A 24,234-nucleotide genomic window follows, 5' to 3' on the forward strand; every position below is an offset into this window, starting at 1 on the left:
TGTTTGAAACAGGGGTGCCTGGGCCCCACCCCTGGAGTTTGGGATTCGGTCAGTCTGGGTGGGGCCCGAGAATGTGCATTTCTAACTGGTTCCCACGTGATGCTGCCGGCCCGAGAAACACTCTGAGAACCACTTGTTACGCTTTCTCGACTCAGGGAGGAAAGGTAAGTGGAAAAACTGGAGCTAAGAACCAAACCGTCCAACCCCGACGGCAATTCCCGACTCAGCAGATTCTCGGTGACTCGAGGATGGTGATAGATAAAGAAGGAGAGTCTCCTCCTAACGGGCGCTGCAGGCCTTCTGGAACCTTCCACTAACTTACAATCACGGGCCGCAGCATAGAGATGAAGGTGCAGAACCGACCGCGCTCTTCGATCAAAGCCTTCCGCACTGCCTGCTTTTCTGTCTCTTCCAGCAAGAGATACTTATCGTTGACATCTTGGAGAGCGCTGTCCAACTGAGGCTGGATGTCACCTCGCCCTGCGAACAGAACAGAGCCCCGCAGGCTGCTGAGATGCCAGCTCAAAGCCTCTCTTCTCCTGGGTGCTGGAGTGGAAACCACAATTTCCCGAGACTTAGAGACAGGATTTAAGGGGCTGTTTTTCTAGGACTAGCCATTTCCAACGTCCAGTGCTCAATGACCCTGGCTTGTTCCTCGAAGGAGGATTTTCTGGCTGACGACTCCTGACTTCTTGCCTCGGGCAACCCCACAGAGCCTGCTGCCAACAAAGCCCCGGGACATGGCAGCCAGACGGTATTCCTTCCTCTGGGAGCGTTCTGAAGAGGCGAAGGGGCGAACGAGGTGAGGGCTTGTGGATGTTCCCCGAAACGGGCCCAAGCTGGCCTTGCCGGGCCAACCTGATCCGAGAGCCCCTGTCTGCACACAAGGGTCCATCCCAGGAGGCGGGCTGGCAGGCATCAGCTCTCAGTGCTGGGCTGGGCCCGTGTGCAGCCAGGTCCAAGACCCCAGTGTGGAGGCAACCATTTCTAGAGTTTAAGACAGGGTGCTAACCTTTCAAACAGTTCTAGAATTTGGTCGGCAAACTGTCTTTTGAAACGAAGTTTTACCAGGACACTGCCAGGCCCATCATTTACATACAGACTGGGCCCACTCTTGCTACAGCTGCAGGGTCTCTGTGACAAACACTTTCCAGTCTGGCCCTCCAGAGAAAGTCAGCTGCCCTAGAAGACAGACTTCGGCAAACAGGCCGTGTGTCGGGGGTGTGGCTACTGCAGGCCTGATCGGTAGGTGGGAATGAGGGTGACCACCTGGGGGACCCGCTGCTGAGCTTCCACACTGGGCTCCCCATGAGGGCTTCACCTGTCATCCGCGGCAGAGAAAGAATTCTTAGCCTTCCCCAGGGCGGGCTCGTGGGCTCCCCCAGCCCCAGCACAGTGCCAGGTATGCACACAAGTGCTCATGAAAGCTTCATCTTTTCAAACAGAATCTCAGAGACGGAGGTGGCCTTGGGGGTTATCCAAGGCCACCTGCTGGTGTTTCAGTGGGGCCGAGGCCTAGGGAAGAGGAGGGACTTGTCCAGGGCCATCCAGGGAAAAGGCAGAGAGCCAGGACAGCCTGGTCCCTCTATCACTGGACTGAAGCCCATGAATAAATGCCCCCAGCCTCCTGGGAAGGCTCCTGACCTGTCACCATGCACCCTCTTAAGAATAACACAGAGAACTTTAAATGCAATGCATCATTGGGTTTGAAAAGAAAAGGGTCAGGGGAAATTGCCTTCAATATAAAAATATATTCTCTACTTTCTCTCATAAGCAGATGAGAAGGTTTGATTTGGAGCAAAAGGTCAGGCTTTGAGAATGTCCCAGCAGAAGGGGCCGTTGGAGTTCGTTAAGCAAGTCCCTTCTGAGGCAGCACATGAAGGGAAAGCCACATGCAGTCGGAGGTCACCCTTGAACATGCCTCAGATGCCCGTCAAGGGCAGTAAACACTCGCATGTATAACTCGCTGGTCAAGTGAGCGCCCAGGAGGGTGGGTACGACACCTGCGGCACGGAACCCCGCGGAGGGACTCTACCAACAAGTACATCGGTGAGAATTTGCTGCTTGAGAAGCTGCCATGAGTTTTCAAGGTGACCCATTCACCGTTCCCCCCTTTAGTCGCCGTCTTCCCCGGGACATTCTGTCAGGCCCTACGGTGCCTCCACCACTGCTTCCATTCCTGCCAGGAGGGGGCAGGCGGGGCCGACCCCACACTAAGCTGGCCGCCAGCCCCGAGGCGCCCCGAGGGTTCATGGACAGGAAGCCTACAAGCCTTCTCCTTCCTCCTTCTCCTCCCTCCGGGGGTTTGCTGGGGGGACCAGAGCTCCCTCTGGAGGACACACACCCACCATCACACAGACACACGCTCCAGGAGGGAAGCCTGGTTATCCCCATATAAGACTGTGGGTCCCCCCCACTATGTAAAACGCTGGCTGTGCACCTGCATCCACACACACTGATGGTGCACCGTGGTGAGTGAGGCACAGTGGTGAATGTTCTCAAGGTTCAGTGGAGAAGGTGGAGGGGAGTCGGGGGGAAAGTAGATTAAAACACATAATGCTCGCCCTGGCCACGTGGCTCAGCTGGTTTGGCATCATCCTGTGCACCCAAGGGTGGCCAATCCCCAGCCAGTGGACGTGCCCAGGTTGCAGCTTGATCCCCAGTAGGGAGCATGCAGGAGGCAGCCGATCGATGTTTCTCTTTCTCTGTCCATCTTCCTTCCTGTCTCTCTAAAAATCAATAAAAAACAAAAATGCATAATGTGTGACCAAAACAGCTTCAATGTGCTCTGATTATAGCAGCAATCTCTCTTTTAAAAAATTTTTTTTCTTTATTGATTTTAGAGAGAGAGGAAGAGGGAGGGAGAGAGAGAGAAATATCGATGAGAGAGAACATCGACTGACCACCTCCTGCACGCCCCCCACTGGGGATTTGGCCCACAGCCTGGGCAGGTGCCCTGACTGGGAATCAAACTGGTGACCTCTTGGTGCAGGGGCTGATGCTCAACCACTGAGCCACACCGGCCGGGCCGCAGCAAGCTCTCTTATCATCAGCCTGTAACTCTAAGAAATTATAAAAACGTGTATCTCGACTTCCTTTCACAAGTTCGACGGCACACGTCTATCTGTAATTAATAGCACTGACTTGTGAAAGTATACTTACATCGGAAAGCAAAGTGGTCAGAGCCAAGTGTTATCTGATCTTGTAAACATGCATTTAAATTATTCTATAATTATAGCAAACGTATTTTAAATACGTATTACGTTATAATTAAAGGGCTTTCAAACTGTGGTATTCTGAAATAAATATAATCAGTAAAGATTGCTGTAATTATAGTCACAGCAAGTACAGTTCCACTCAGGATATATCATAACCTAAAAACACAATGTTTATTTCTTAAATTCACTAACACAGCATATAATTATATTTATAAAAAAACAACTGTGGAGGAAATGACTCCATGTCCCGGCTGGATGCACCGGCTCTAAGACCCAGCCATCTGCCCTGGCCATGCCGCACTCTGAAAGGTCACTGGTCTGACTCCCGGTCAGGGCACACGCCCTGGGTTTCGGGTTTGTCCCCAGCCAGGGTGCACACTAGAGGCAATGGATCGATATTTCTCTCTCACATCAATGTTTTCTTCTCTCTCACTCTAAAAAAAAAAAAAAAATCAATGAAAACATGTTTTTTAAAAAAGATAAAGCAGCCCTGGCCAGTTTAGCTCAGCGGTTGGAGCGTTGGCCCGCGGACCAGAGAGACCCGGTTCAGTTCCCGCTGGGGGCACGTACCTCGGTTGCAATTGGTCCCCAGCCCCGACTGGGGTCGTGTGGGTGGCAGCCAGTCGATGTGTCTCTCTTGCATCGATGTCCCCCCCCCCCATCTAAAGATAAGTGCAAAAATGTCCTCAGGTGAGGACAAAAAGATTGAGAAAGATGCAGTAATCTTCCTGTGCACAACGTCCAGAGGCCTGTTCATTTCCCTCCTGTCAGCAGCGTCCCCAAGACAGCTGCCGACACCCCCGCACACGTCCTGCCGCTCCAGCTCCCACGTGGACTCACTGTCCTCTCCCTTCGCCTCTGCTTTCACCACCCGGACAGCTGCCAGGGCCCTAATATGTCACCTGATTGCATTTCAAAATGCAGCCCTGAATCCCTTTGAAAATGCAAGTATCACCACTTCTTGTCAACAGCTCCTGTTTCTTTCAAGAAGAGTCCAATGTTCCTAACGTGGCCTGCTCTGCCAGGTGCACAGGGGTCGGCCGGCCCACTCCCAGCCTCAGCTCGGGAGGCCCTTCCCTCCCCCTCCCATCCCACCCTCGGGGCTGCTCGCCCTCTTCCCCTCCGTCCTTCAGGCAGGCCCCCCTGAACTCTCTCCCGAGGCCAGGACCCCGAGCAGAAGCTCCTTCTCCGTGTCCTCCACGGCACTCTCCAGTACCGATCCCATCTCTTTACTTCTCTCGCTGTGAGCGAGGCCAGGCTCCCCTGCTCATCAGAAGCCCCATGGATGTTTCTGCTCAGCACTGTCACCTCCCCCGGCACACCTGCCTGGACGACAGGTCCGCAGACACCTGCACTGCGTCTGCGTCTGCTCACTGGCCGGCACCGTCGTGGCCTGAAACGGCCCAACACCGTAAACCCAGCGAAGTCCAGGCCAGTCAGCCAAGCAACCAGGAGAAGGGAGGGGCGCCCTGAATGGGCCTCCAGATAAAACTCCTACGCACAGGGTCGTCTGGGACCTTTTCTGCGCAGTCTCGGGCTGGAGGACTGTTCTCCCCGTGCCAGGGTCCGGGTCTAGGTGGTGGTCTCGCCGGAGGACTCCAGCGAGCACGAGCCCGGGGCCCTCTACTTCCCCAGGGGAATCGTATGATTCTTCGTACAAAAACTGTCCCTGGGGGTGAGGCCTACTCATGGGCACCATGTCATGGGCCACGGCGGCTCCCTGAAAGGAAAAAGAATTGGACGGTTTTGTTTTGTTTTTTAATTATGTGGGTAGAGTTGACAAAACTTTCTGGAATGAAGATCCCATATCTTCCTAACATTTACACTTTATCTTTTCAGATCACAACATACATGTTCAAGGTGAGAATCAATACCCCTTTGGACAGAGGGGAAACTGAGACAGGTCAAGTGGCCTGCACAGGGCCACCAAGCTCGGGGCAGGCACGGCCGGACCCCACCCCTAGGTCTTTCTCGCTCAGAAGCCCCACTTCCTGCTCCCAGCAAACAGGAACCCTGGGAGCTAAATGTCCGACGTCTGTCCAGACAGCCCACTAATGAAGCCAGTCAGGTGCGATCAGCAAGCTGGACCCTCCCAGCCTCTCCCTACACACGCGGCGGCCCACACCTGGGCCGTGAGGCTGGGCCAGGCTGGGCGCCGCTCTCCGGCGGAGGGCTTCCCGGCGCGGGACAAACCCAGGCCACCCTGGGCCAAGATCGCCGTCAGAAAAACCTCCCAAGTGGTCTCCTTTCCCAAGACAGATGTCTGCGGAAGTGGCCAGAAGCCCACAAAATGACTCCCATCCGCCCGTGGCTCAAATCCTGTATTTCACTCCGACAGGCCCGCTTTTTCACATTTTTGCACCTCACAAATCAAGACCCGACCCACAACCAGTGGCGTGTCATCACAGCGTCGTCGGCAGGGTTGTCTTTCTTCGTGGTTTAGGAAATAACGGTGCCTCTTACGACTGACGGCATCCTCGAGTGGATGAAACAGGGGACAAAAACACTGAAACACAGGCCACAGCTACAGAAATGGACACGCAGGTGGGGCTGGAGGCTGGGATCTGGACTGAGGCCAGGCAAAAGGCGGCTCTCGTTACCCTCCATTCATCTTTTTACTCTGATGTCCTGTAACATTTTTGATTGACTCCTCAAAGTGAAAACAATCAGAAATCAAAAGAAAGACAGACTGGAGGCTTTTTGACTTAAAAATTTTTCAGACTCGCCTGGTTGGTGTGGCTCAGTGGTTGAGTGTTGACCTAGGCACCAAGAGGTCGTTGGTTTGATTCCGGGTCAGGGCACAGGCCCAGGTTGTGGCCCCAATCCCCATTGGGGGGCATGCAGGAGGCAACCAATCGATGTTCTCTCTCATTGATGTTTCTATCTCTCTCTCCCTCTCCCTTCCTCTCTCTCTAAAATCAATAAAGAAAAAAAATAAGATACAAATTTTCAAACTCAATTTGTTAGTCTTTCAACGCGCTGTGCCTCAGTTTCCACTCCTCTGTGAGCTGTGAACAATAGCTCAATGGTTGTTGAGACCAAATGACCTCATTCATACGACGCACTCAGCACAAAGCCCAGCACGTGGTGGGCACAGGGCAAGCCTCGGGCACCATCGCGGCCACACAGCATCCCTGGAATTGTCCACTTACACTGAGCACCTCAGCAGGGGAGAGAATGCAGGGCACAGTGGGTTTTTAAAAAAATGAGCATTCAGTTTGAGGTCCTCTTGGATGCACAGAAGTTTGAAAGATCCACGGTCCTTCCACTGAAGGCAGAGGTTTCATCAAGACTCGCTGGCCCTGAGCAGCCAGTGTCCATCAATGTGAAGTCCGAGAGGAGACGTCTCAGAGAACCAGAACCCCCATGCCGTCTGAGGCCCCGTCAGAGAACCTCATGTCCCCGAGAGGACTCCTCCCTGTGGCTAAAGCAGCACTGGCGTCCTCCGTCCAGTCACCTGGGCGGAAGCCTGCGGCCCTTCAGCTCCTCCTTCCACTGACTTTCCTCCCAAACAGCTCTTGAGCCCATTCACCTCGCCATCCTGGGCCTGGCCACTGTCACCTCTTGCCTAACGACAGCTACTTGCTAACGAGATGTCCAGCCGGGCCACTATCTACCTAATCCAAATAGACACTGTTACGGTGGAACTTTCTAGAAGCCAAGAAATCTTCAAGGGCGTCAACACAGTCCGGAAAGTCAAGTCATGAAGGATCAGGTCCCTCCCTATTCACCTCTGCCTAGCCCTGCCCCCGGGGGAAGAGAAAAGCCATTCACACCCGTGTCAGGTCTGGAACTACAGCGTGACCTCCCACCCCTCCTCGGCAGTGGGGCTGGGGGGCTGGGGACAGGGCAAATGGGGTGACGCCTGTGCTGGGGTTGGGCGGCGGTCACGGCTGCACAGCGCTGTGTAGCACTGCAGGCCCTGGGCTGGCAGGTACACGTCAGGATGGTGAGTGCTTCGTTCTGACCTTCCTTCGAAAGGGACACCAAACACTGGCCAAGCTGTTTCACAAGCACCACACCAGGACTGGGAAGGAGCACTGTTTTTCAAGCTGGGGAAGAACTAACCCAACATCACTATGAGGGGAAGCCGAGGCAGAGCTGTGTCCCCATGACAGCAGCCATCCTGGCGCCACCTGGCGAGGGATACGCGTGGCCTGGGCTCATCGTCGGTGACAGAATCCAGTCCAAACACCCGTGCGGAGTGCTCCGGGCAAACGCTCAGACACGCACACACGCGGGCAGGTGAGCCGCGCGGACACCTCACAGGTTTTTCCGAGACAAAGGGACAGCCACGAGATACCCAAAGCAACTTGAAGGTTTAGCAGCAAAATCACCCACAGCAGGAGGTTCAACATACAGTCAAGAAGAATCGTTTTGATTATTGAATTTGAGGATTCAATACCTTTGAAGTGAACCATTTCACAAACTCTGCTGAAATAAGAAATACTTTGGTGTTTTTTTGTTTTTTTAATGAATTCTTGGTTTTGAACCGAACTCTGTGGTTCTGGGGGGACAAAGTTAAAGATACTTTGCCTGTTTAATACAACCAAATCTGATTTGGGAATCATTTTGGGGGTGTTACTGAGTGTAGCAACACAGGTTTTGTTTCTGATATAAACACAGACACACATATATGTTCTTGGGTATATATGTATGTGTGAATGTATTCATTTCCTGGGGAAAGGGAGGTTTAAATCACTCCGTATTTCTTCTTTCCACGTGTCTAAAACTGGATTATGCTGATGCGAAGCCCTTAGAAATGTCATGCGAACCCATTCAAGCGCCACAATCTGAGAAAGTGATCGAAACACACCCACACACGATTTTCTCCAAGTTACGGAAGATTAGGCAGGCACCATGGATTGTTCGGAGCTGGAAGGAGACGGTGGACCACTAGCACAGGTCCGGACAAGCATGGAACGCCCACAGCAGGGACCACCGGGACCAGCCACCAGAGACGGGGATGGCACTTACCCAGGGCTTCCACTGCCGGGGACACACGGTGAGAAAGGGCAGGACACACAGTCGACACAAAAAGGAAAATCATAAAGTCAAACGGGTATTCGAGCAACAGTCTTACCTTTCTTTCACGTGTTCCACGGCAGCCACGGAATTTTACATTAGGGAGACTCAACCCACCCCTCCCACGAGCGCACACCCACGCTCCCTCCCTGACTCGCAATGTTCTTTCCTTCTTGTCTATCAAATCTTCCCAGTTAGTAACCGTCAGCCCTGGACAGTACAGCAAGGTTTTTAAAAAGAGGGATGAAGACTATATTCCCAAAAGGAGTCAATTAAGATGCTTTACCAAGAAACCCTTTCAAGCGTTAACTTATCATAGCTTGAAGAGTAATGAGGAAAAACCTAGGATCCAAAGCTTGAGCTGGTTATGCTTGGTATATGCCCTGGCCAGTTTGCTCAGTGGTTAGAGCATCAGCCTTTGGACCAAAGAGTCTCAGGTTCGATTCCGGTCAAGGGCACATAGTTTGGTTGTGGTTCAGTCCTGGCCCTGGTCGGGGGGGTCATGTGGGAGGCAACCAGTCAATGTATCTCTTTCACATCAATGTTTCTCTCTCTCCCTTCTACTCTCTCTGAAGATACATGAAAAAGTTTTCTCGGGTGAGGATTGAAAACAAAAAGCAAACCCATAAAATTTTGGTATAAAAGTAAGTAATATGTAGTCTGGAACTCTGTGAGTCTGTTTATCAGGTTTCTAATGTTAACTTTGCAGCCCCTGGTGAAAAATGATAGATTCAACTAGTGAAATGTCAGGCTCAAGGGTTAAAACATTTCAGGTCTCTCAAAGAAAGTCCCTGATAAACTTTTGGTTGTTACTGATCAAAACAGAGACTTGACTATATAATTCACTGCTACAATTTAAATTAACAATAGCACGGGAGCTAAGTGAGAAATAAGACTGCTGACTTCGCACAGCAAGGTGGCAAAGGCAGAAGCGACAGGACATGCTCCCACACCCAGACCTCTGACAGCCCCCGACGGGTCCTGGCAAGCCCAGGGTCCAGCAGGCCTCCAGCCGACACCGAGCAGCAGGGAGAGGGCCCAGAGATGCCACCTGGAGACGGGTGATAGGTCAGCTCCACACCACTTCCCACCGCCTGTCTTGTCCCCTCCCCACCTGCCAACAGGCTGGCTCTGCCCTGTGCCCTGCCCCTGGGCACCCGCCTGAACGTCTCAGAGGGCGAGGGCGCCCTGCCTAGTGTTCACACAGCAGGTGCTCACAAGCCTGCCTTCCACAAAAACAGCTGCATTCATCCCTAGCGGGAGATTATACCAGGCGGTTTTAAAATGATTTTGTGATAAAGTCTAACCAAAAACAAACAAAATGATTAAAAGTATCTTTGATGGTAATATTTAAATATCTACACATTAGAAAATGACCGCCCTCTGTATGATAGGGAAAAAAAGTCAAATGGAGAGTGTGACCAAAGGTGGTGTCCAGAGTGAGAACGAAGGCGACCGAGGCACACACGCAGATCAGACCCGTGTGTGTCTGCCGTGCCAAGGGCAGTGCTCAAGCCTTGCTCACCGGCCCAAGGGCTCGGTCATTTTGAAAAGGAGAATCAGAAGAACGTTTGTATCAAAGATCACAGTTTTCAAAAGAGGCAGAGCTGCTTGATAACCTCCTGAGGACATACCAAGAGAGAAGTGGTCATTCGGCTGCGTAAGTCAGATGCAGTTCCATCAGGATAAAAAAAAAATGTATCTAAGCACTTGTCCATCCTACGGTGCAACTCTCAGAGGAACTATGAACACCTTATAAGCCAAAAGCACAGGGAGCTGCCACCTGAGGGACTTGTAACAGATGGAGGGGTTTCGGGAAACTTCCGCTAACTAGACCAAAATGAACTGGGAGCCTCAAATAACGAGATTTCTTCCGACCCATAACCTGCATCATTTCTGGTCCATTCGCAGGCTGTACAGAGCACCCCATCACCAATTTTCCCTCTGAATGGTGATGGTCCCTTCTGGAAGGCTCCACTCACCCCAGAAACACACAACTATGAACACTTAGTTTAAAAAAAAATGCATTTACCTATTTTAGAAAAAAAAATTTTCATGAAGGAAAGACATAAAAAACTTTTCTGGAGTAACTAGAAGATCATCCAGAACATTCCAAGCTACTGCTCTCACTCAGCTTACAGACATTAGTACCCCATGGCGGCCACCTGGTCTGGACAGGACATGGTGCCCGGACCTCCAGATATGTGCTGGGACCGTTCTGTAGAGACAGATGCTTCGGATCACAGCCTCGGCTCTCGATCTCAGGCCCGAGCACCCCGAGAATCCTCACCACGAAGCGCCAGTTACCCCCAAGTCTTAGGACCAGAAGCCTCTTGTCATGTTCCACAGCCCAGCACCTTCCGCGTCCTGAACTTCCTGCTGGGCGCCTGGATGGGGAGCTCGTCCCCCTTCCCAGAGAACCTCCCTTCGCACGGCACTGCGGCAGCCTGGCTGCCTCCCCTGGACAGCGCAGTGACCCTGAGTGACAGACGAGGACTGTTTCAGCCTCCACGCAGTTCAGATGAGAGGACCATCGCTGCAGCCAAGCGAAAGGCCTCTGAAAGGAGAAGTCTGGAAGACCAAAGGGAAAATAGCTGCTCTGTCTTCCCTCATCCTTTCACCAAACTCCCAAACCTTTTCCAAGCCACAAACTTCTTCCCTGGACCCTCCCTCTGAAGCCGTCAGCTCTCCCAAAGCTGCAGGCGCTCGGTGAGGGGCGTCCAGCTCCCTCCCCGCCTGCCCGCAGGGCCCGCAGAGCCCATGGACTGTGTTCGCACCCTTCCCTCCAGATCTGCTGAAATGCTGCCGCCCCAACCTTGTCCACTGGCTCCCAGGGGCCCTGGTTGGAGAGAAGGTCATTCTGAGAAGCACCAGGACCAGGAAAACACACCCAGAGGAACACCTGGGCCGATACTAACAGAAAATCCGACCACGGGTAGCAATCCTGCCGCCTTTACCTTGAAGTGGTCTCAGAAGAGCTAGGAGGACATATTTTAAAAATGTCAAAGCTTTGTCCTGTCCTTACCTCTCCCACCAAACCATTCCACCTCTCCAGGTGTATTTTCTTTCCATTCCACGCCATCCCATTCCCCCCCCCCCCAAAAAAAAAACAACTGGTTAGGAAAGAGGAGATTTGGTTTGGGGGATTTCTACCTCAAAGGATCATTATCCCAAATAAATGCTAAACTTTACCCACAGGGCAGCCTGATGGGAAAAAGTGCACTGGATCAGCTGTGATGCAGCAAATCAAAAAACTTGGTGTCAAGAATAGTCTGGAAAGAATGTCACGTTCAGGAGAGTCCCTGCATTTTAGGTCTGGGTGAAGGGTTACGGACACTTGCGAAGTGGGTGCAGCCAGATCTGGCTCCTCAAACGCGGGGCCCGGCCAGAGGAGCCGAGCTGGGTCTGGGACCCGACCGTGAACCAGCGTGTGGATGACAGCGAGCAGGGAGGCGGGAGGAGGCACCTGGACGGTCTGCTTCTCCTCGCTCCCCCCTCCCGAACACCAAGGAAAATCTCCCCGTCGGCAATGACTCCTGGCTCCCACGGCAGCCATTTCTAACACCCTCACGAGACTTAATAAAGGGTTTTGGAGATTATAGGCTGTGAAAGATGGAGGAGAAAATGACATAATTTCTGCAATAATTACAATAGAACATTTGCATAAAGTCTTTTGTGCATGATCCCAAGACTTCCAAAAATGTATAGGTTGCATCATAACGTACACTAGGCACTGGCAAGTGTCGAGTTTTGGAGACAAAGGTGGGGGAGGGCACAAGTCAGGCACCACGGCCGGGGCCTCACGTGCATCCTGGGCTCCGCGCTCCAGGCGGCGACAAGGGCGTGTGAATCGCACACTCTGCTTCAAAGACAAGTGGAGCACACGCTCCTTTCCCCCAGCGACACCATCGGCCGCAGGATTCGTACTGACCTTTTTTTGCTTTCTTCTGCAGTTTCAGTGTATCCGAGGACTTCTTTTTTATCTCCTGACGCGCTTTTTTATATTCTAAGAGAGAGCAGAATATTGAAGCATTTTACCACTTTGCTCAACAGCAAATGCTGTTGGAGCAGCCGTTCTCTCATCACAGAGAGCATGAACGAGGGCGTGGAATAAACACCTGCACCGGAGTACCATGCGATGAAAACTCAGGATGACATTTCAGAGCAGAGGTACTATTAACACGATGAACAATCACGCACAGCGGTCCTTCCCCGAAAGGATTCATTCGTACCAGCTTCAAGGAAAGATGGCATTCGGGAATATTTTACTAAAAATGAAAAATTCACACCCTGGCCGGTTTGGCTCAGCAGCTGGAGCACTGGCCTGCGGACCAGAGAGTCCCAGGTTCACTTCCCACTGAGGGCACGTACAAAAAAATGAAAAATTCACAATTTCTCAGCTCAAGTATCATGTAATTATTTTCAATGTTATCTACTTTCCTAAGGCCTATATCTCCTTAAAAAGAACCCACGTGGCGAGACACTGGCCAGATGTTACAATCCAGGCATGAGAACCAAGACCATTGGCCTTTCTCTCACAGTAGCCCTAAGGCCGGGCACTCTGCACGCCAAGGAGGGCAGCCCACACGCGCCAGGTCCCCCGGCACCTGCAACCACCTCTCCTGCCCTCAGTCCACACCCACCCTAGACGTCCCCATTTCTGTATGGGTTTCCCCGTCACCCAGATGTGACATCTAAAACGACAGTCACCTCTGGCACATCTCTCCTCTGCTGCCCTCGAAGTCAATTGTCAGCTCGACCGGGTCCCTCCGTTATTCCCGATGTTTCCCTGCCCTGCCTTCAGCCCGCAGAGCTCACACTTACATGCTCTTAAAAACCGCCTGTTAGCCCACCCTCCTTCCAGACTGACGCCCGCAGACCTTCCCAGTGCGTCCCCTGCCCAGGACTGCCTGCAGGTCTCCCGACCCCTGGAGCAACGTCGCCTGCCCCTGCCCCACGGCCAGCACCCCTGGCCCTGCTCCAGGAAGAGACGGGGTGGGGTCTGTCCGGACCACTCTGTCCCCAGAGCCTGGCACATGTGGTACTGAGATGCCATTTCTGGTTTCGTTCCCCAAATGGGCTACAATGTCTTAAGTGTGAATCTCTGGCAGCTGACCCTGGCATTACTGTCACTTCTGATTCAGCTGATCACTTGCTGCCAAGCGATCGGGCTCTGCGGCTGCTTCCTGCCACCACCAGCACTGGGTCCTGCCAAGGGCGCCCTCTCAGTCCTTGTCCTCCTACAGGACAAGCAGGGGCAGAGTGGGCCCTTGGAGACACCAGGACACCCAGCGGAGGCGCCAGGCAGCGGCAGCAGCGTCCCTCAGCGGTTCCCGGAGCGCCGTCACACGTCGCATGGCGTGCCCCGTACCTTTCGCGTGGTCTTTATCCAGCTGGTTGGCCACCTTCTTCCATTCTTCCATCTGTTCTTGAAGTGGGTTTATCAGACAATCGATTAAAGCACTTTTACCAAAAGGGAAAGAAAAGGAGAAATTAAACACATATTTCTGCTGTCAGGCTTGACGCTTGGTTGTCAAAACGTATCCGAATCAAAATTATCTGAAGCAAGTCAGGCCGCGGCATACTGAGCCCAAGTTCATCCAAATCCCCAATTTTCTAACAAGCTTTTCAAGACTGTTAGGAAGCTGTGCGTACGGCTGATAGAAATGACCTCCCTTCGCATTCCCCTGTTCACAGTTAATGCCTTCATTTAACAAGCAGTGTTGCGCACAAGTGGGATCTCCCTCCGGCTGTGCAACAGAAGCACCTGGGGAGCTTTGAAAAGGGGAAGACACCTGGCCTCACCCCACAGCTCACGGGAACTTGGAGGGTGAACTCTGAAGTCGTGGGCGTAGGCTAACTGGGCAGCCTCGAGAAAGGGAGGCCAGACCAGCAACTCCTGGGTCAGAGGGTGCAGGGATCACCAGGTCCATCCCTTCATTTTGGACCGTCCCTCAGACCACAGTAACTCTCCTGGTAGAGGCTGCTCCCCACAGAGTCATGGAACCGAGATTTTTGTCTGTGTGATAGAAGAAAAACTGTCCCATCCCTACATTACAGAGCTGTTGCAGAAAAATTAGAAAATGCCCATCAAATGCTGGAACTACTCAGAAGCTGTTCTCAGACTGCTCGTCGCTTCAGCAGCCACTCACACCACTCACTACCCGCGGAGCAGAACTGGGCAAAACTGCTGAGTTACGCTGACCTGCTCCGAAGAATGTCATTCTCATCTGAACACTGGTGACTCTGACTCCCCGTGCCAGTCACTGCCATCCCTGCCCACTCAGACAGGAGGCTGACAGTGTGGAGGGCTCTGAGCTCCCACTGTGCTCAGCAGTGGGGCAGGAGGGAGCACACAGGTAACAGGGCAGCAGGGCAGCCTCTCCAGGGCATAGCTCCCCCTCCACAGGGTCTCCTGCAAGGGGGCAGGCCCAGGGGCTCCTCACACTGACAGAGCAAGTCCTAAAGGGGGTGGTGCAGGCTCTACAAGGGCAGGAACCTACACCGTCTGGCCATCCGCTGTATCCCCAGAGCCCAGAGCAGTGCCTGGCACATAGCAGATGCCCAACAAATATGTGTTCAATGAGTGAGCAGAGACGAGCTGAGATGAGACGGGCTGGAGACATTCATGTGCTCCAGGGCGAGCTGTGCCACCTTCACCACTGCCTCAACCCGCACTGGGCACGGCGATCGAGACAGGGCGACCGAGCTCCTCACCTGGAGAACTGCCGCAGCTTGGCCTCGATGCTCCGGTGCCTCATGCACATCCTGGTCAGCGCCGAGCCGATCTCCCTGGTGCCACCTGGAAAAGCAGCAGAGGCGAAGCTGAGGACTCATGGAGATAATTCAGGGACAAAGAAAGAACCAGAAAACAAGCCAGATTTCATCTTGTGAAACCTAAGCCACTGCCTGTCAGACGTCTCGCCATTAACATGTGTGTGCTCATGGTCGCACACACAGACACATGTAAATATACCCGGGTGACATATTTTTATAGAATTACCAAAAATTACCTTTACTATATACAATATCCTCTCATATTTTCTTTCTTTCTTTTTTTTGTTAATCCTTACTCAAGAGTATTTTTCCATTGATTTTTTTTTCTTTGTTAATCCTTACCAGAAGATATTTTCCCACTGATTTTTAGACAGAGTGGGAGGGAGGGGGGGGGGGGAGAGATAGAGAGAGAAACAAAAACATCAATGTGAGAGAGACACATCGATTGGTTGCCTTCCACACAACCCTGACCAGGGCCAGGGATCAAACCTGCAACCCAGGTACGTGCCCTTGACGGGGAATCAAACCCATGACCCTTCGGTCCATAGGCCGACATTCTAACTGCTGAGCCAAACTGGCCAGGGCTAATATTTTCTATTCTGATTTTTTAAAAATGTTTATTTTGACCCAGAAATTGATTTTAACAACCTACTAATGCATCAGTGACCTCTGGTTTGAGAAATACTTCCCAAGGAAGATGACCAAAATGGTATCTGATAGTTAGGAAAAAGCTGTAGTTATTTTTTCCTCTTCTGGCAAAATAACCGTTAGCACTCTTTAGAACAACGAATAAGGGCCACTTCAGCTCATTGTTTCAGGACACACGCGAGTATTTCAGAGAACAGCGAGGCTGAGACAAAACGAGATAATATTTTTCCATGGGTTGGGTAACACCAGTGCAAGAGAGCCTCACACTCAGCAAATGTCGAAGTAAATTGCAACACAGTTTGATTTCCCCGAAATTCTTGTCATGCTTTTCCCTCAGGCACACCCTTTTCTAAGATTACTCCTGAAGTCCCCTTCCCGGCCCCTCGGAGAAACAATGCTCGAATCGGGGTCTACCTGGGTGCGAGGGAGAGCGGAGCAAAAGGCAGCTATAGATGGTAATTCGGCACTGGCCCTGGGAAGCACAATTAATTATAAATGTTATGAAATACTGGGGCCCATGAAATCAGGGGGGAAATGTCAGATAAAGCACTATTTTTAACAGACGGGGCCTTCAAGGGAACGCCACAGGAATTTATGGCAGGTTTCTCCAAGTCAAATTACCAGGAAAAAATTTCCTCCCTTATTAGTACTTGTGACATTATTGTGGTTGTGTGTTCCCCTCTGCCTCTAGACATGCCCATGTGCTGTGACCTTCCAGCTATTTTCCATGGTAGTCTCCCAAACTAACAGGTTTCCAGAAACCAAAGAAAAATATATGAGCAATACTAGTGGTATATTTTAATATTTCTATATTTTATCTTAATCTGAAAAGAGAGGCCTTCTAAACAATTCTCTAAAACAGGGTTTCTCAGCCTTAACACTGCTGGCGTGTGGGCCAGGTGGTTCTTTGCTGGGGGGAGTCCTGTGCATCCAAGGATGTTTAGCAGAATCCCTGGCCTCTATCTACTAGAAGTGATACCCAAAAATGTGCTCCTTGGGGAATAAAAACACCCCCGAAGTTGAGAAGCACAGCTGTAAATCAACCTGAGGAACTAAATGTCACCTGAGGCTGACTGTCTAAATGGCTAGAAGTCTGAAAAATGCTGCCCCCTAGCACCTCGCACCTGCAGCCGCTCTCAGGCAAAAAGTAGCCACCTCAGTGTCACCATCTACTGCAGCTCACACCGGGGAACCAGCAGAGGGCGCTGTTTTCACACGAGCAGCTTGCCTTCAAGTTCTCTTAGGCTTTTATTGCTTATAAGCAAGGACCAGGAACACTTTATCCCCAGGGAAATATCTCCTATTTTTCCTGGGCCTTCATTTGATTAAAAGTTAATAGCCTGGCCATGCAAGGAAATTGGCACACTCATTCACTGCTGGTAAACTAGTACTTTTCTGGGGGGAAATTTGGCAGCATCTATGAAGAAAGGCCTTAAAAACACACTCTCCCCTTGAACCAGCAATTCTGCTCTGAGAAATTGAAACTGAGGAGATAATTAGGGATGAGAGCAAATCCTACCTGTGCGGCAAGTCATCAAAATGTTATTTACACCAGTAAAAACTGGAAACAAAATCCCATTACAGGGAGCGGGTTAAATAAAACATGCATCGCCGCCGCATGATGGAGGAGCATGCATCATCTAAACACTGCGGGCGGTGTTTCAGGTCACGGGAAGGTGAGTCATCTGTACGAAGCTTAGTTCGTGTGGGGCCCTGGGACGGGCCCTTTGCACGCATGAATTGCTCTAACCCCTGAAACTCTCCCAGTTATTCGGGTATTATCATCATTCCCATTTTATAGACAGGAAAAGTGCCCCATGTAATTTGTTCAAGGTCACACTGCTAGTAAGTGGGATTCTGGCCCAAGCTGAACCTCTCAGCATCTGGCACTTGTTACAGACAAAGGGGGACAGACAGGGATAGAGCCGAGAGCCTAGAACACATCCCTAAACTTAAGGATCTGCACACTGTTATGGGTGTTAGGGCATTACAGCCCAGCTCTCGATTTTGGGTTCTTGAGCCCAGAACTGACCAACTGGAACCAGGGGTCTGGAGCTCCGACCCTTGCTAGGCTACTGCAGACACTGAAGTGATGGACAGTTGCTTCGCTGCTCACCAAGCTTCAGCTTCCTCAGATAGAATTCCGCGGTTGGAAAAGATCCCCTCAGTGCTCAGTTCCCTCCTTCCCTTTCTCTGCTCCATTATTTGTTACCTTCCCAGACATTTTCCATAAATAGCCGCCAGTTATTTATCATCCCCAAGAAAGCCCATGGCCCCCCAGAGCCAGCTGAACTATGGTCTGAGAGCAAGCGGTTCCTGAGCATGCTGGGTGGGCTCCCCCACTGCAGCTCTGTGCCCAGGAAACCAGGAGAGAGAAGGAAACAAAGAAGCACAAAGAAAACTTCCAAACAGCAGTGTCTCTGTCCAGCTGGGCACGAGGGCAGGAGACAGGCAGATGACATCCTCCATGGACTCCGGGACCCGTCTCTTAGCATTGCTGCTGAGCTGGGCAACAGGGAGCACCCTAAAAATAGCTCTCTCTCTCTCTGTGGATGTGCTTAACAACGTCTTGCATTCTTCCTGACCCTGGCTAAAACTTAAAAAATAAATCAGCAGGTTTGAAAAGCTTCAGAGGAAACGGACTTTAGCTACAAAGAGCGAGCAGACATCTGGAAGCGCTCCGACTTGACGGCGAGAATATTTATGGAAATCAAATGGCTGGTTGAGAGACACTCAGCACCTTGTGCGTGAGGACACGATTTTACTCGTTTCCGTATGGCCTGCACCCGCAGCTAGCGCCGAATGAAGAGACCAACGTTCACCATTTTAAGAGCAAATCACCAAGCTGGCTACACCTGGAGGAGGGACCAGACACTGGGTTTATCTTTTGTTTAATCCATAAATGTTTGTGTATCTTCTCACATTACAGAAGATTCAAAATAAATATGAGATTCTTATTAGGAAAGGTCTATACTGATACAAGGTTAGCCCAGAGAAACAATGGTGTATGCATTTCCTGTTGCTGCTGTAATAAATTACCACCAACTCAGCGGCTTAAAGAAGCACACATTTATTATCTTGCCGTTCTAGAAGTCAGGAGTCCAAAATCAGTGTCACCGGGCTAAAATCAAGCGGTGGAAAGGCTCCGCTCCGTGCAGGCTCCAGGGGAGAATGTGTGTCCTGCCCTCTTCCAGCCTCTAGGGGCCGCCTGCATCCCTTGGCCTTGGGCCCCTTCCTCCCTCTTCAAAGCCAGCAGCGTGGCATCTTTTCACTTCTCTGACCTCTGCTTCTGTCCTCATCTCTCTCTGACTCCAATCCTCCTTCCTCCTTAGGAGAACCTTGTGATTGTACGGGACCCCCAGGATAATCTCCGCATCTCATGATCCTTAACTGAAGCACATCTGCAAAGTTCCTTTGCTATGTGAGGTAGCATCCTCACAGGTCCTGGGGATGAGGACATGGACATCTGTGGGGACCATGTTTCTGTCCAGCAAAGATGAGTATAAGTTGCTAATTTGGAGAGAGCAGAGGGGCACTGTGGTGACTCTCCAGTGCCCCTTCATCCTCAGATGGGCAGTCTGGGCCAGTGCTCTAACCCATCCCCTTTGGCAGTGGCTGGTTCAGGGACGGGACAAAGATGGAGGTTTTCCTGATCTTAAAGAGAGACTCCGGAGGACGTGAGCAGGAAGCAGGCTGCCCAGAGGCTGCAGGCAGCCTTCTCGATGGCCATGCGGACACCTCCTCGGACGAGGCGCGTGCTAGGGACAGAAGACAGAAAGAGCCTGGGTTCTCAGTGACCTTGCCGAGCTGCCAAATCAGCACACCCAGAGCCTGCTTTCTCGGACCTAGGGCTCCTGTTTTGCAAGCACATACATTTCCTTCTTTTTTAAACAGCTTTGCTTTGGTTCTGTTTCTTGCCAGTTCAAAGAGGAAGAGGGGAGGGAGCAATGACCTTTCAGGCTTCTTCCTGGCACCAGGAGTCACTCAAAGAAATGTAAGTCCACCCCCTGCTGCTGAGGGATGGACAAACACTGTGTGGCAAAAATCCTAATTCTTCTCAGGATGGCGTATGTAAGCATTTTCTCCTGTAACAAGCAAATGTTTTTTGTTTGTTTTTTTTGAGTAGCACAAAATCAGTCTGCGGTCTAAATGGGATGATCTACCTGCAAGGGAGACAGACCTGGAAAGAGAGAAGGAAAAGTCCAGAGACTAGATGACCCAAGTGTGAATGCTAGGGCAGGGGACTCTGTGCTTTGCACATGAAACACACATTTCACCACTGTTTGCTGAGAAGTGTGTTAGGTCCTAGGGCTGCCGTAACCAATGCTCCAAACCACGGGCTGAAAACCACCCAAAGGCACCGTCTCACAGCTCTGGGGGCCAGCAGTCTGAGGCAAGGTGTCAGCAAGGCCTGCGAGACCCGTGGATGACTCCCTGCCTTCTCCTTGCTCGGGGGGTGACTGGCGATCCAGGGCTTATAGATCCCTCTAGGCTCCTCCTCCATCGTCACAGCGCGAACTCCTTGTCTGTCTGTGTCCAGACTTCTCTCTTATAAAGACATCAGTCGTACTGGATTAGGGAGACATCTGCAAAGACCTATGTCCAAATGAGGTCACATTCACAGGTACCAGGGGTTAGGTTTTAACCTATCTCTTTGGGGAAACACAATGTACCCTGAGATAAGTACCTATCTACCAAGCAGCAAGGATTAAAGAGATCCCAAAGACGATGAGGACAAGGGCCTGGCTGGCTCACAGCCGGGCCGAGGGTTACCTAATCACGATGCAGGGACCACAACCTCCTACGAGGCATTACGTCATCAGTGGAAAAACCTGCTGAGGGCCAGCGGGCTTGAAGAGTTAAGACCTGAGCCCTGATTTTATGGAAACCAAAAGGCTCTTTCCCTTGAAGACAAGCCGGAGACATTCCCAACCAAGGACAAAGAGGCGCATTAAAGCCACAAATCAAATACAAACCGTTTAATGCCTATCGGGGAACAAATGGGGGGGATAAGAAGAATATCCTCCCCACCCGAAGTCTGACACGGTCATACCCTTCAGACTGCCACTTGCCACCGTGGCTTTGCAGGGAGAGGCGGGACAGTGGCATCCAGCAAGTGGCATTGCCTCATCTCTCCACGCTGCCTCATTGCAGGGGACTCCCGCCCCCCCCACAGCGGGAGACTAATGGACAGGCCCTCTCGGGGTCCACAGTGTGCAGGTGGCGAGTGAGGACTGAAAAGCCGATCTGTCAGGCCGGCTTCTGTGGCAGAGGGGGAAGGGCTGGAGGAAGAGGGATTTAAGAAGCGCCTGGGTGGAAGCACACGGCTACAGTAAGTCACTGTGCCTCTCAGCGGCCCTCTGAGGACGAATATCGTTGGGCGGCTATTAGGAGTCAGAGGGGCCCACTGGCCGGGGGCGCGTTCTCTGCAGCCCTGTAGGAGGCGGCCCAGGCGGCAGAGTGGTTCACCTACAGAAGGGGCTCTCGGCCAGCCTGCGGACATTGGGGCCAGGTCACTCTTTGTCATGGGGGCGATCCTGTGCATTACAGGGTGTTTCATGCACCCCTGCCTCTACCCTCTGGGTGCCGGTTGCACACCCCAAGTCTTGATGACTAGAAATGTCTCCAGACATTGTCAAATGTCCTCGTGGTGCAAATCGTCCTTTTTTGAGAACCACCGACCTCAAAGTGGGGGACATGTGTCCTTGTGACATAAAGAGAGGTCGCTGATCCTGGCACCAGGCCTCAGGAAGCCACAGCTGACATGCTCAGAGGTAACAGCAGCAGCCCCGTGCACACGTGTCCCAGCCGCTACGGAAAGCTATTAAGCCCCCAGCTTCATAAGCACAGAGGTAATAGGCAGCTCCTGGTCCCCTAATGAGGAAAATATTCCACTTGCCATTAAAGGAACATTAATCTCAAAACACACAAGTGACATTCCCCACATAGTCAACAGGCTCTAGCTCCGTCCTTACAGCCTCGGGGACACATTAATGCAACCAGGGGCAGCTTATGTTCAAGTCCAAAATATCAGAAATATCCAAACTAGAAAAGGGAGCCCGAGAGGCCCTCGGCAGGTAGGACTCAGGCACAGAAGACCCCCGACTGTATAAGCCGGAAGAACCTCTCCACGACACCATTAGGAGGGACAAGGGGCAGCGGAAGAAGAAAGCACCTCAGACTACTCAGCAGCTCATGAATCCATCCAGGCAGTGGCCAGCGATGCCCTGTCAGCCCGGAAGAGTGTCTGAAGACCTGTGGCATGGACACTAACCAAGAGTCACGCAAAGCCAACCTAGCAGGTGCCCCCTCCTCAGTGTGTGGACGCACACAACTGTTTAGTGCGCCACCTCGGTTCCAAGTTTACGAGATATAAGAGCGCCCTGGCCGGTTTGGCTTAGCGGTTTGGCCCGAGGACCAAAGGGTCATGTGTTTGATTCCCAGGCAAGGTCACCTCCTGAGTTGCAGGTTTGATCCTCGGCCCGGGTCAGGGTCGTGCAGGAGGCAATCGATCGATGTGTCTCTCTCTCCTCTCCCTCCCTCCCACTGTATCTAAAAATCAATAGAAAAATATGCTCAGGTGAGGATTAACAACAACAACAACAACAACAAAGTTCTATGAGAGGTGGCCATGTGTGGTTCCCAGGCACATGGAGTATGACTAGATCCTCTTATGATATACTTTTATCAGGAGTCCTTTTCCACAATATCTGTTTTATCCACACCAAATCTTACCAGTTGAGGTAAGCAACTCCCTCCCTTCCCCTCCCATTGACCTCCGAGAGCCCCAGGGGCTCCTTAGCTGCTGCATCCCATCCTCTCTCCTGGACATATACTTGGGGGATACGCAGACCCCAAGCAGCCTGCAAGCCAGTTTCCTAGCAGCAGCATTCTCACCGTGGCTAATCAGGAGTCTTGGCATAAGCTCCCTGACATCTCCCAAATTAGCATGAAGACCAGGGAGAAAAGCAGTAACATCAAAGGGTTCCGAGCAAGGCTCTGAAGTCAGACAACGTGGATTCAAGGCTCAGCTCCCTCCTTTGCAGCTGTGTGACCTTGAGAAGGGTCTAACTTACTTAGACTCAAATGTTAATGACTGTACTCAAAAAAAAAAAAAAAAATGGGAATGTTGAGTGGTGTTTTAGTCATCATTGTTGCATACATTACACCCAAAAAGCACCCTCTGTGATTTCCAGATTGGGCTTTCCGTGAAGCAATCTGAGCCTCCTGGATTTTTTTTTTATAACCATGCCCAATCTTTTACAATGGCCTCATCCATACTGAATTTGATGTCAATTTTTTTTTTTTTTTTTTTATCCTTACCCGAGGACATTTTTCTACTTTTTGTTCAGGTAGAGTGGGAGGGAGAGAGAGGAACAGAGAGAGAGAGAGAAACATCGATGTGAAAGGGACACATCGAGTGGCTGCCACCCGCACAACCGACCAGGGCCGGGACAAACTGCAACCGAGGTACATGCCCTTAGCGGGAACCGAACCCGGGTCTCTCGGGACCGCAGGCCGATGCTCTAACCGCTGAGCCAAACCGGCCAGGGCTGATGGCAATTTTTTAAAGCAACTTGTTTCTATCTTGACTTCTAAACAGTCCACATATTTTTGTAGAAATAACCAATCTTGATGTTTCACACTCACAATCCAATGGTTTCTATACCTTCCAATTAAATAACTTTATGACGGGCCATACGACTGGCCTACAGAGGTGTGGGAGCCCACTCCACTGGCTCTAGGTCAAGCTTGCAGCTCAGGTGGAGGTGTGTGGACCTGCAGAGAAAGGCCTGCTAGCTGAGCTAGCTCACTGAAGGCAGGGGTTGGTATATTTTAGAGATAGAATAAGGAGCACTGGTTACATCAATGGGCCAATTAAGTAGGGCTTTGAAGAAGCAATAACCAGCCAAGTCCTATAGGAAGGCAGAGGCCACAGTCATTAACTCAGGTCCAGCTGGAGCATCTGTCCACATCGATGCGCTAGCCACCGTGTAATAGCCCTCACTTCTCCCACATCTAATACCGCCCTTCTCCGAGGAGCTGGCTAATGAGTACATGGAAGGAAAGTTAACCGTGCAGAGGGCAGCCAGCTTCTCTGAAAGCCAGAATTGCTCCTCCTTCCCAAACATCTCAGCAAACCAAAGACCGAGAAGGGGCGTGCAGAGGGCCCGCCGGGAAGACTGTGCTCGTACTCAGAGGGTTGTGCATCAACACAGTGGTCATTTTATGGGACAAAAAGCTGTAGCACCAAGAGGTTCATGGTCAACCTACTGCTGTGAGCCTCGATCTCCTGGCTCAGCGCCTTCCAATAAGGCAGGCAGCTGCCAATCGCTAAGCAGCTTTTAAAGGTGTCCCGCAGGTCTAGGTCACTCTGTCGTCTATTTTTATATCGCTAAGCTCAGGACTCTTGTGCCACCAGCCTGCTTCCAGCAGAGACCGGAAATGGAATCCTGCACTGGGTACCACCACGGAGCACTCGGCCACCCCTGTCATGGAACTGCGGCTGTGATATTGTAGGTTCAAGGAAAGAGGGTCTCTCTCCTTCCTCTCGAGCCCCTGCAAT

General features: G+C 51.6%; 1 protein-coding gene across 6 annotated transcripts in view; it reads right to left on the reverse strand.

Annotated features, from left to right (window-relative positions):
• The window catches only part of MTSS1 (MTSS I-BAR domain containing 1), a 151,533-nt gene that overhangs the window by 15,378 nt on the left and 111,921 nt on the right, over positions 1-24,234 (reverse strand). For all 6 annotated transcript variants that reach the window (XM_036263664.1, XM_036263662.1, XM_036263663.1 and 3 more), the window contains exons 4-7: positions 14,961-15,045; positions 13,615-13,706; positions 12,175-12,249; positions 323-480 (exon numbers count right to left, since the gene is read on the reverse strand). In XM_036263664.1, the coding sequence (XP_036119557.1) occupies positions 323-480; positions 12,175-12,249; positions 13,615-13,706; positions 14,961-15,045 (410 nt within the window). The remainder of the gene's footprint in view (positions 1-322; positions 481-12,174; positions 12,250-13,614; positions 13,707-14,960; positions 15,046-24,234) is intronic.

Source organism: Molossus molossus, unplaced genomic scaffold (genome assembly GCF_014108415.1).
Source record: "Molossus molossus isolate mMolMol1 unplaced genomic scaffold, mMolMol1.p scaffold_m16_p_16, whole genome shotgun sequence".
Lineage (NCBI taxonomy): Eukaryota > Metazoa > Chordata > Mammalia > Chiroptera > Molossidae > Molossus > Molossus molossus.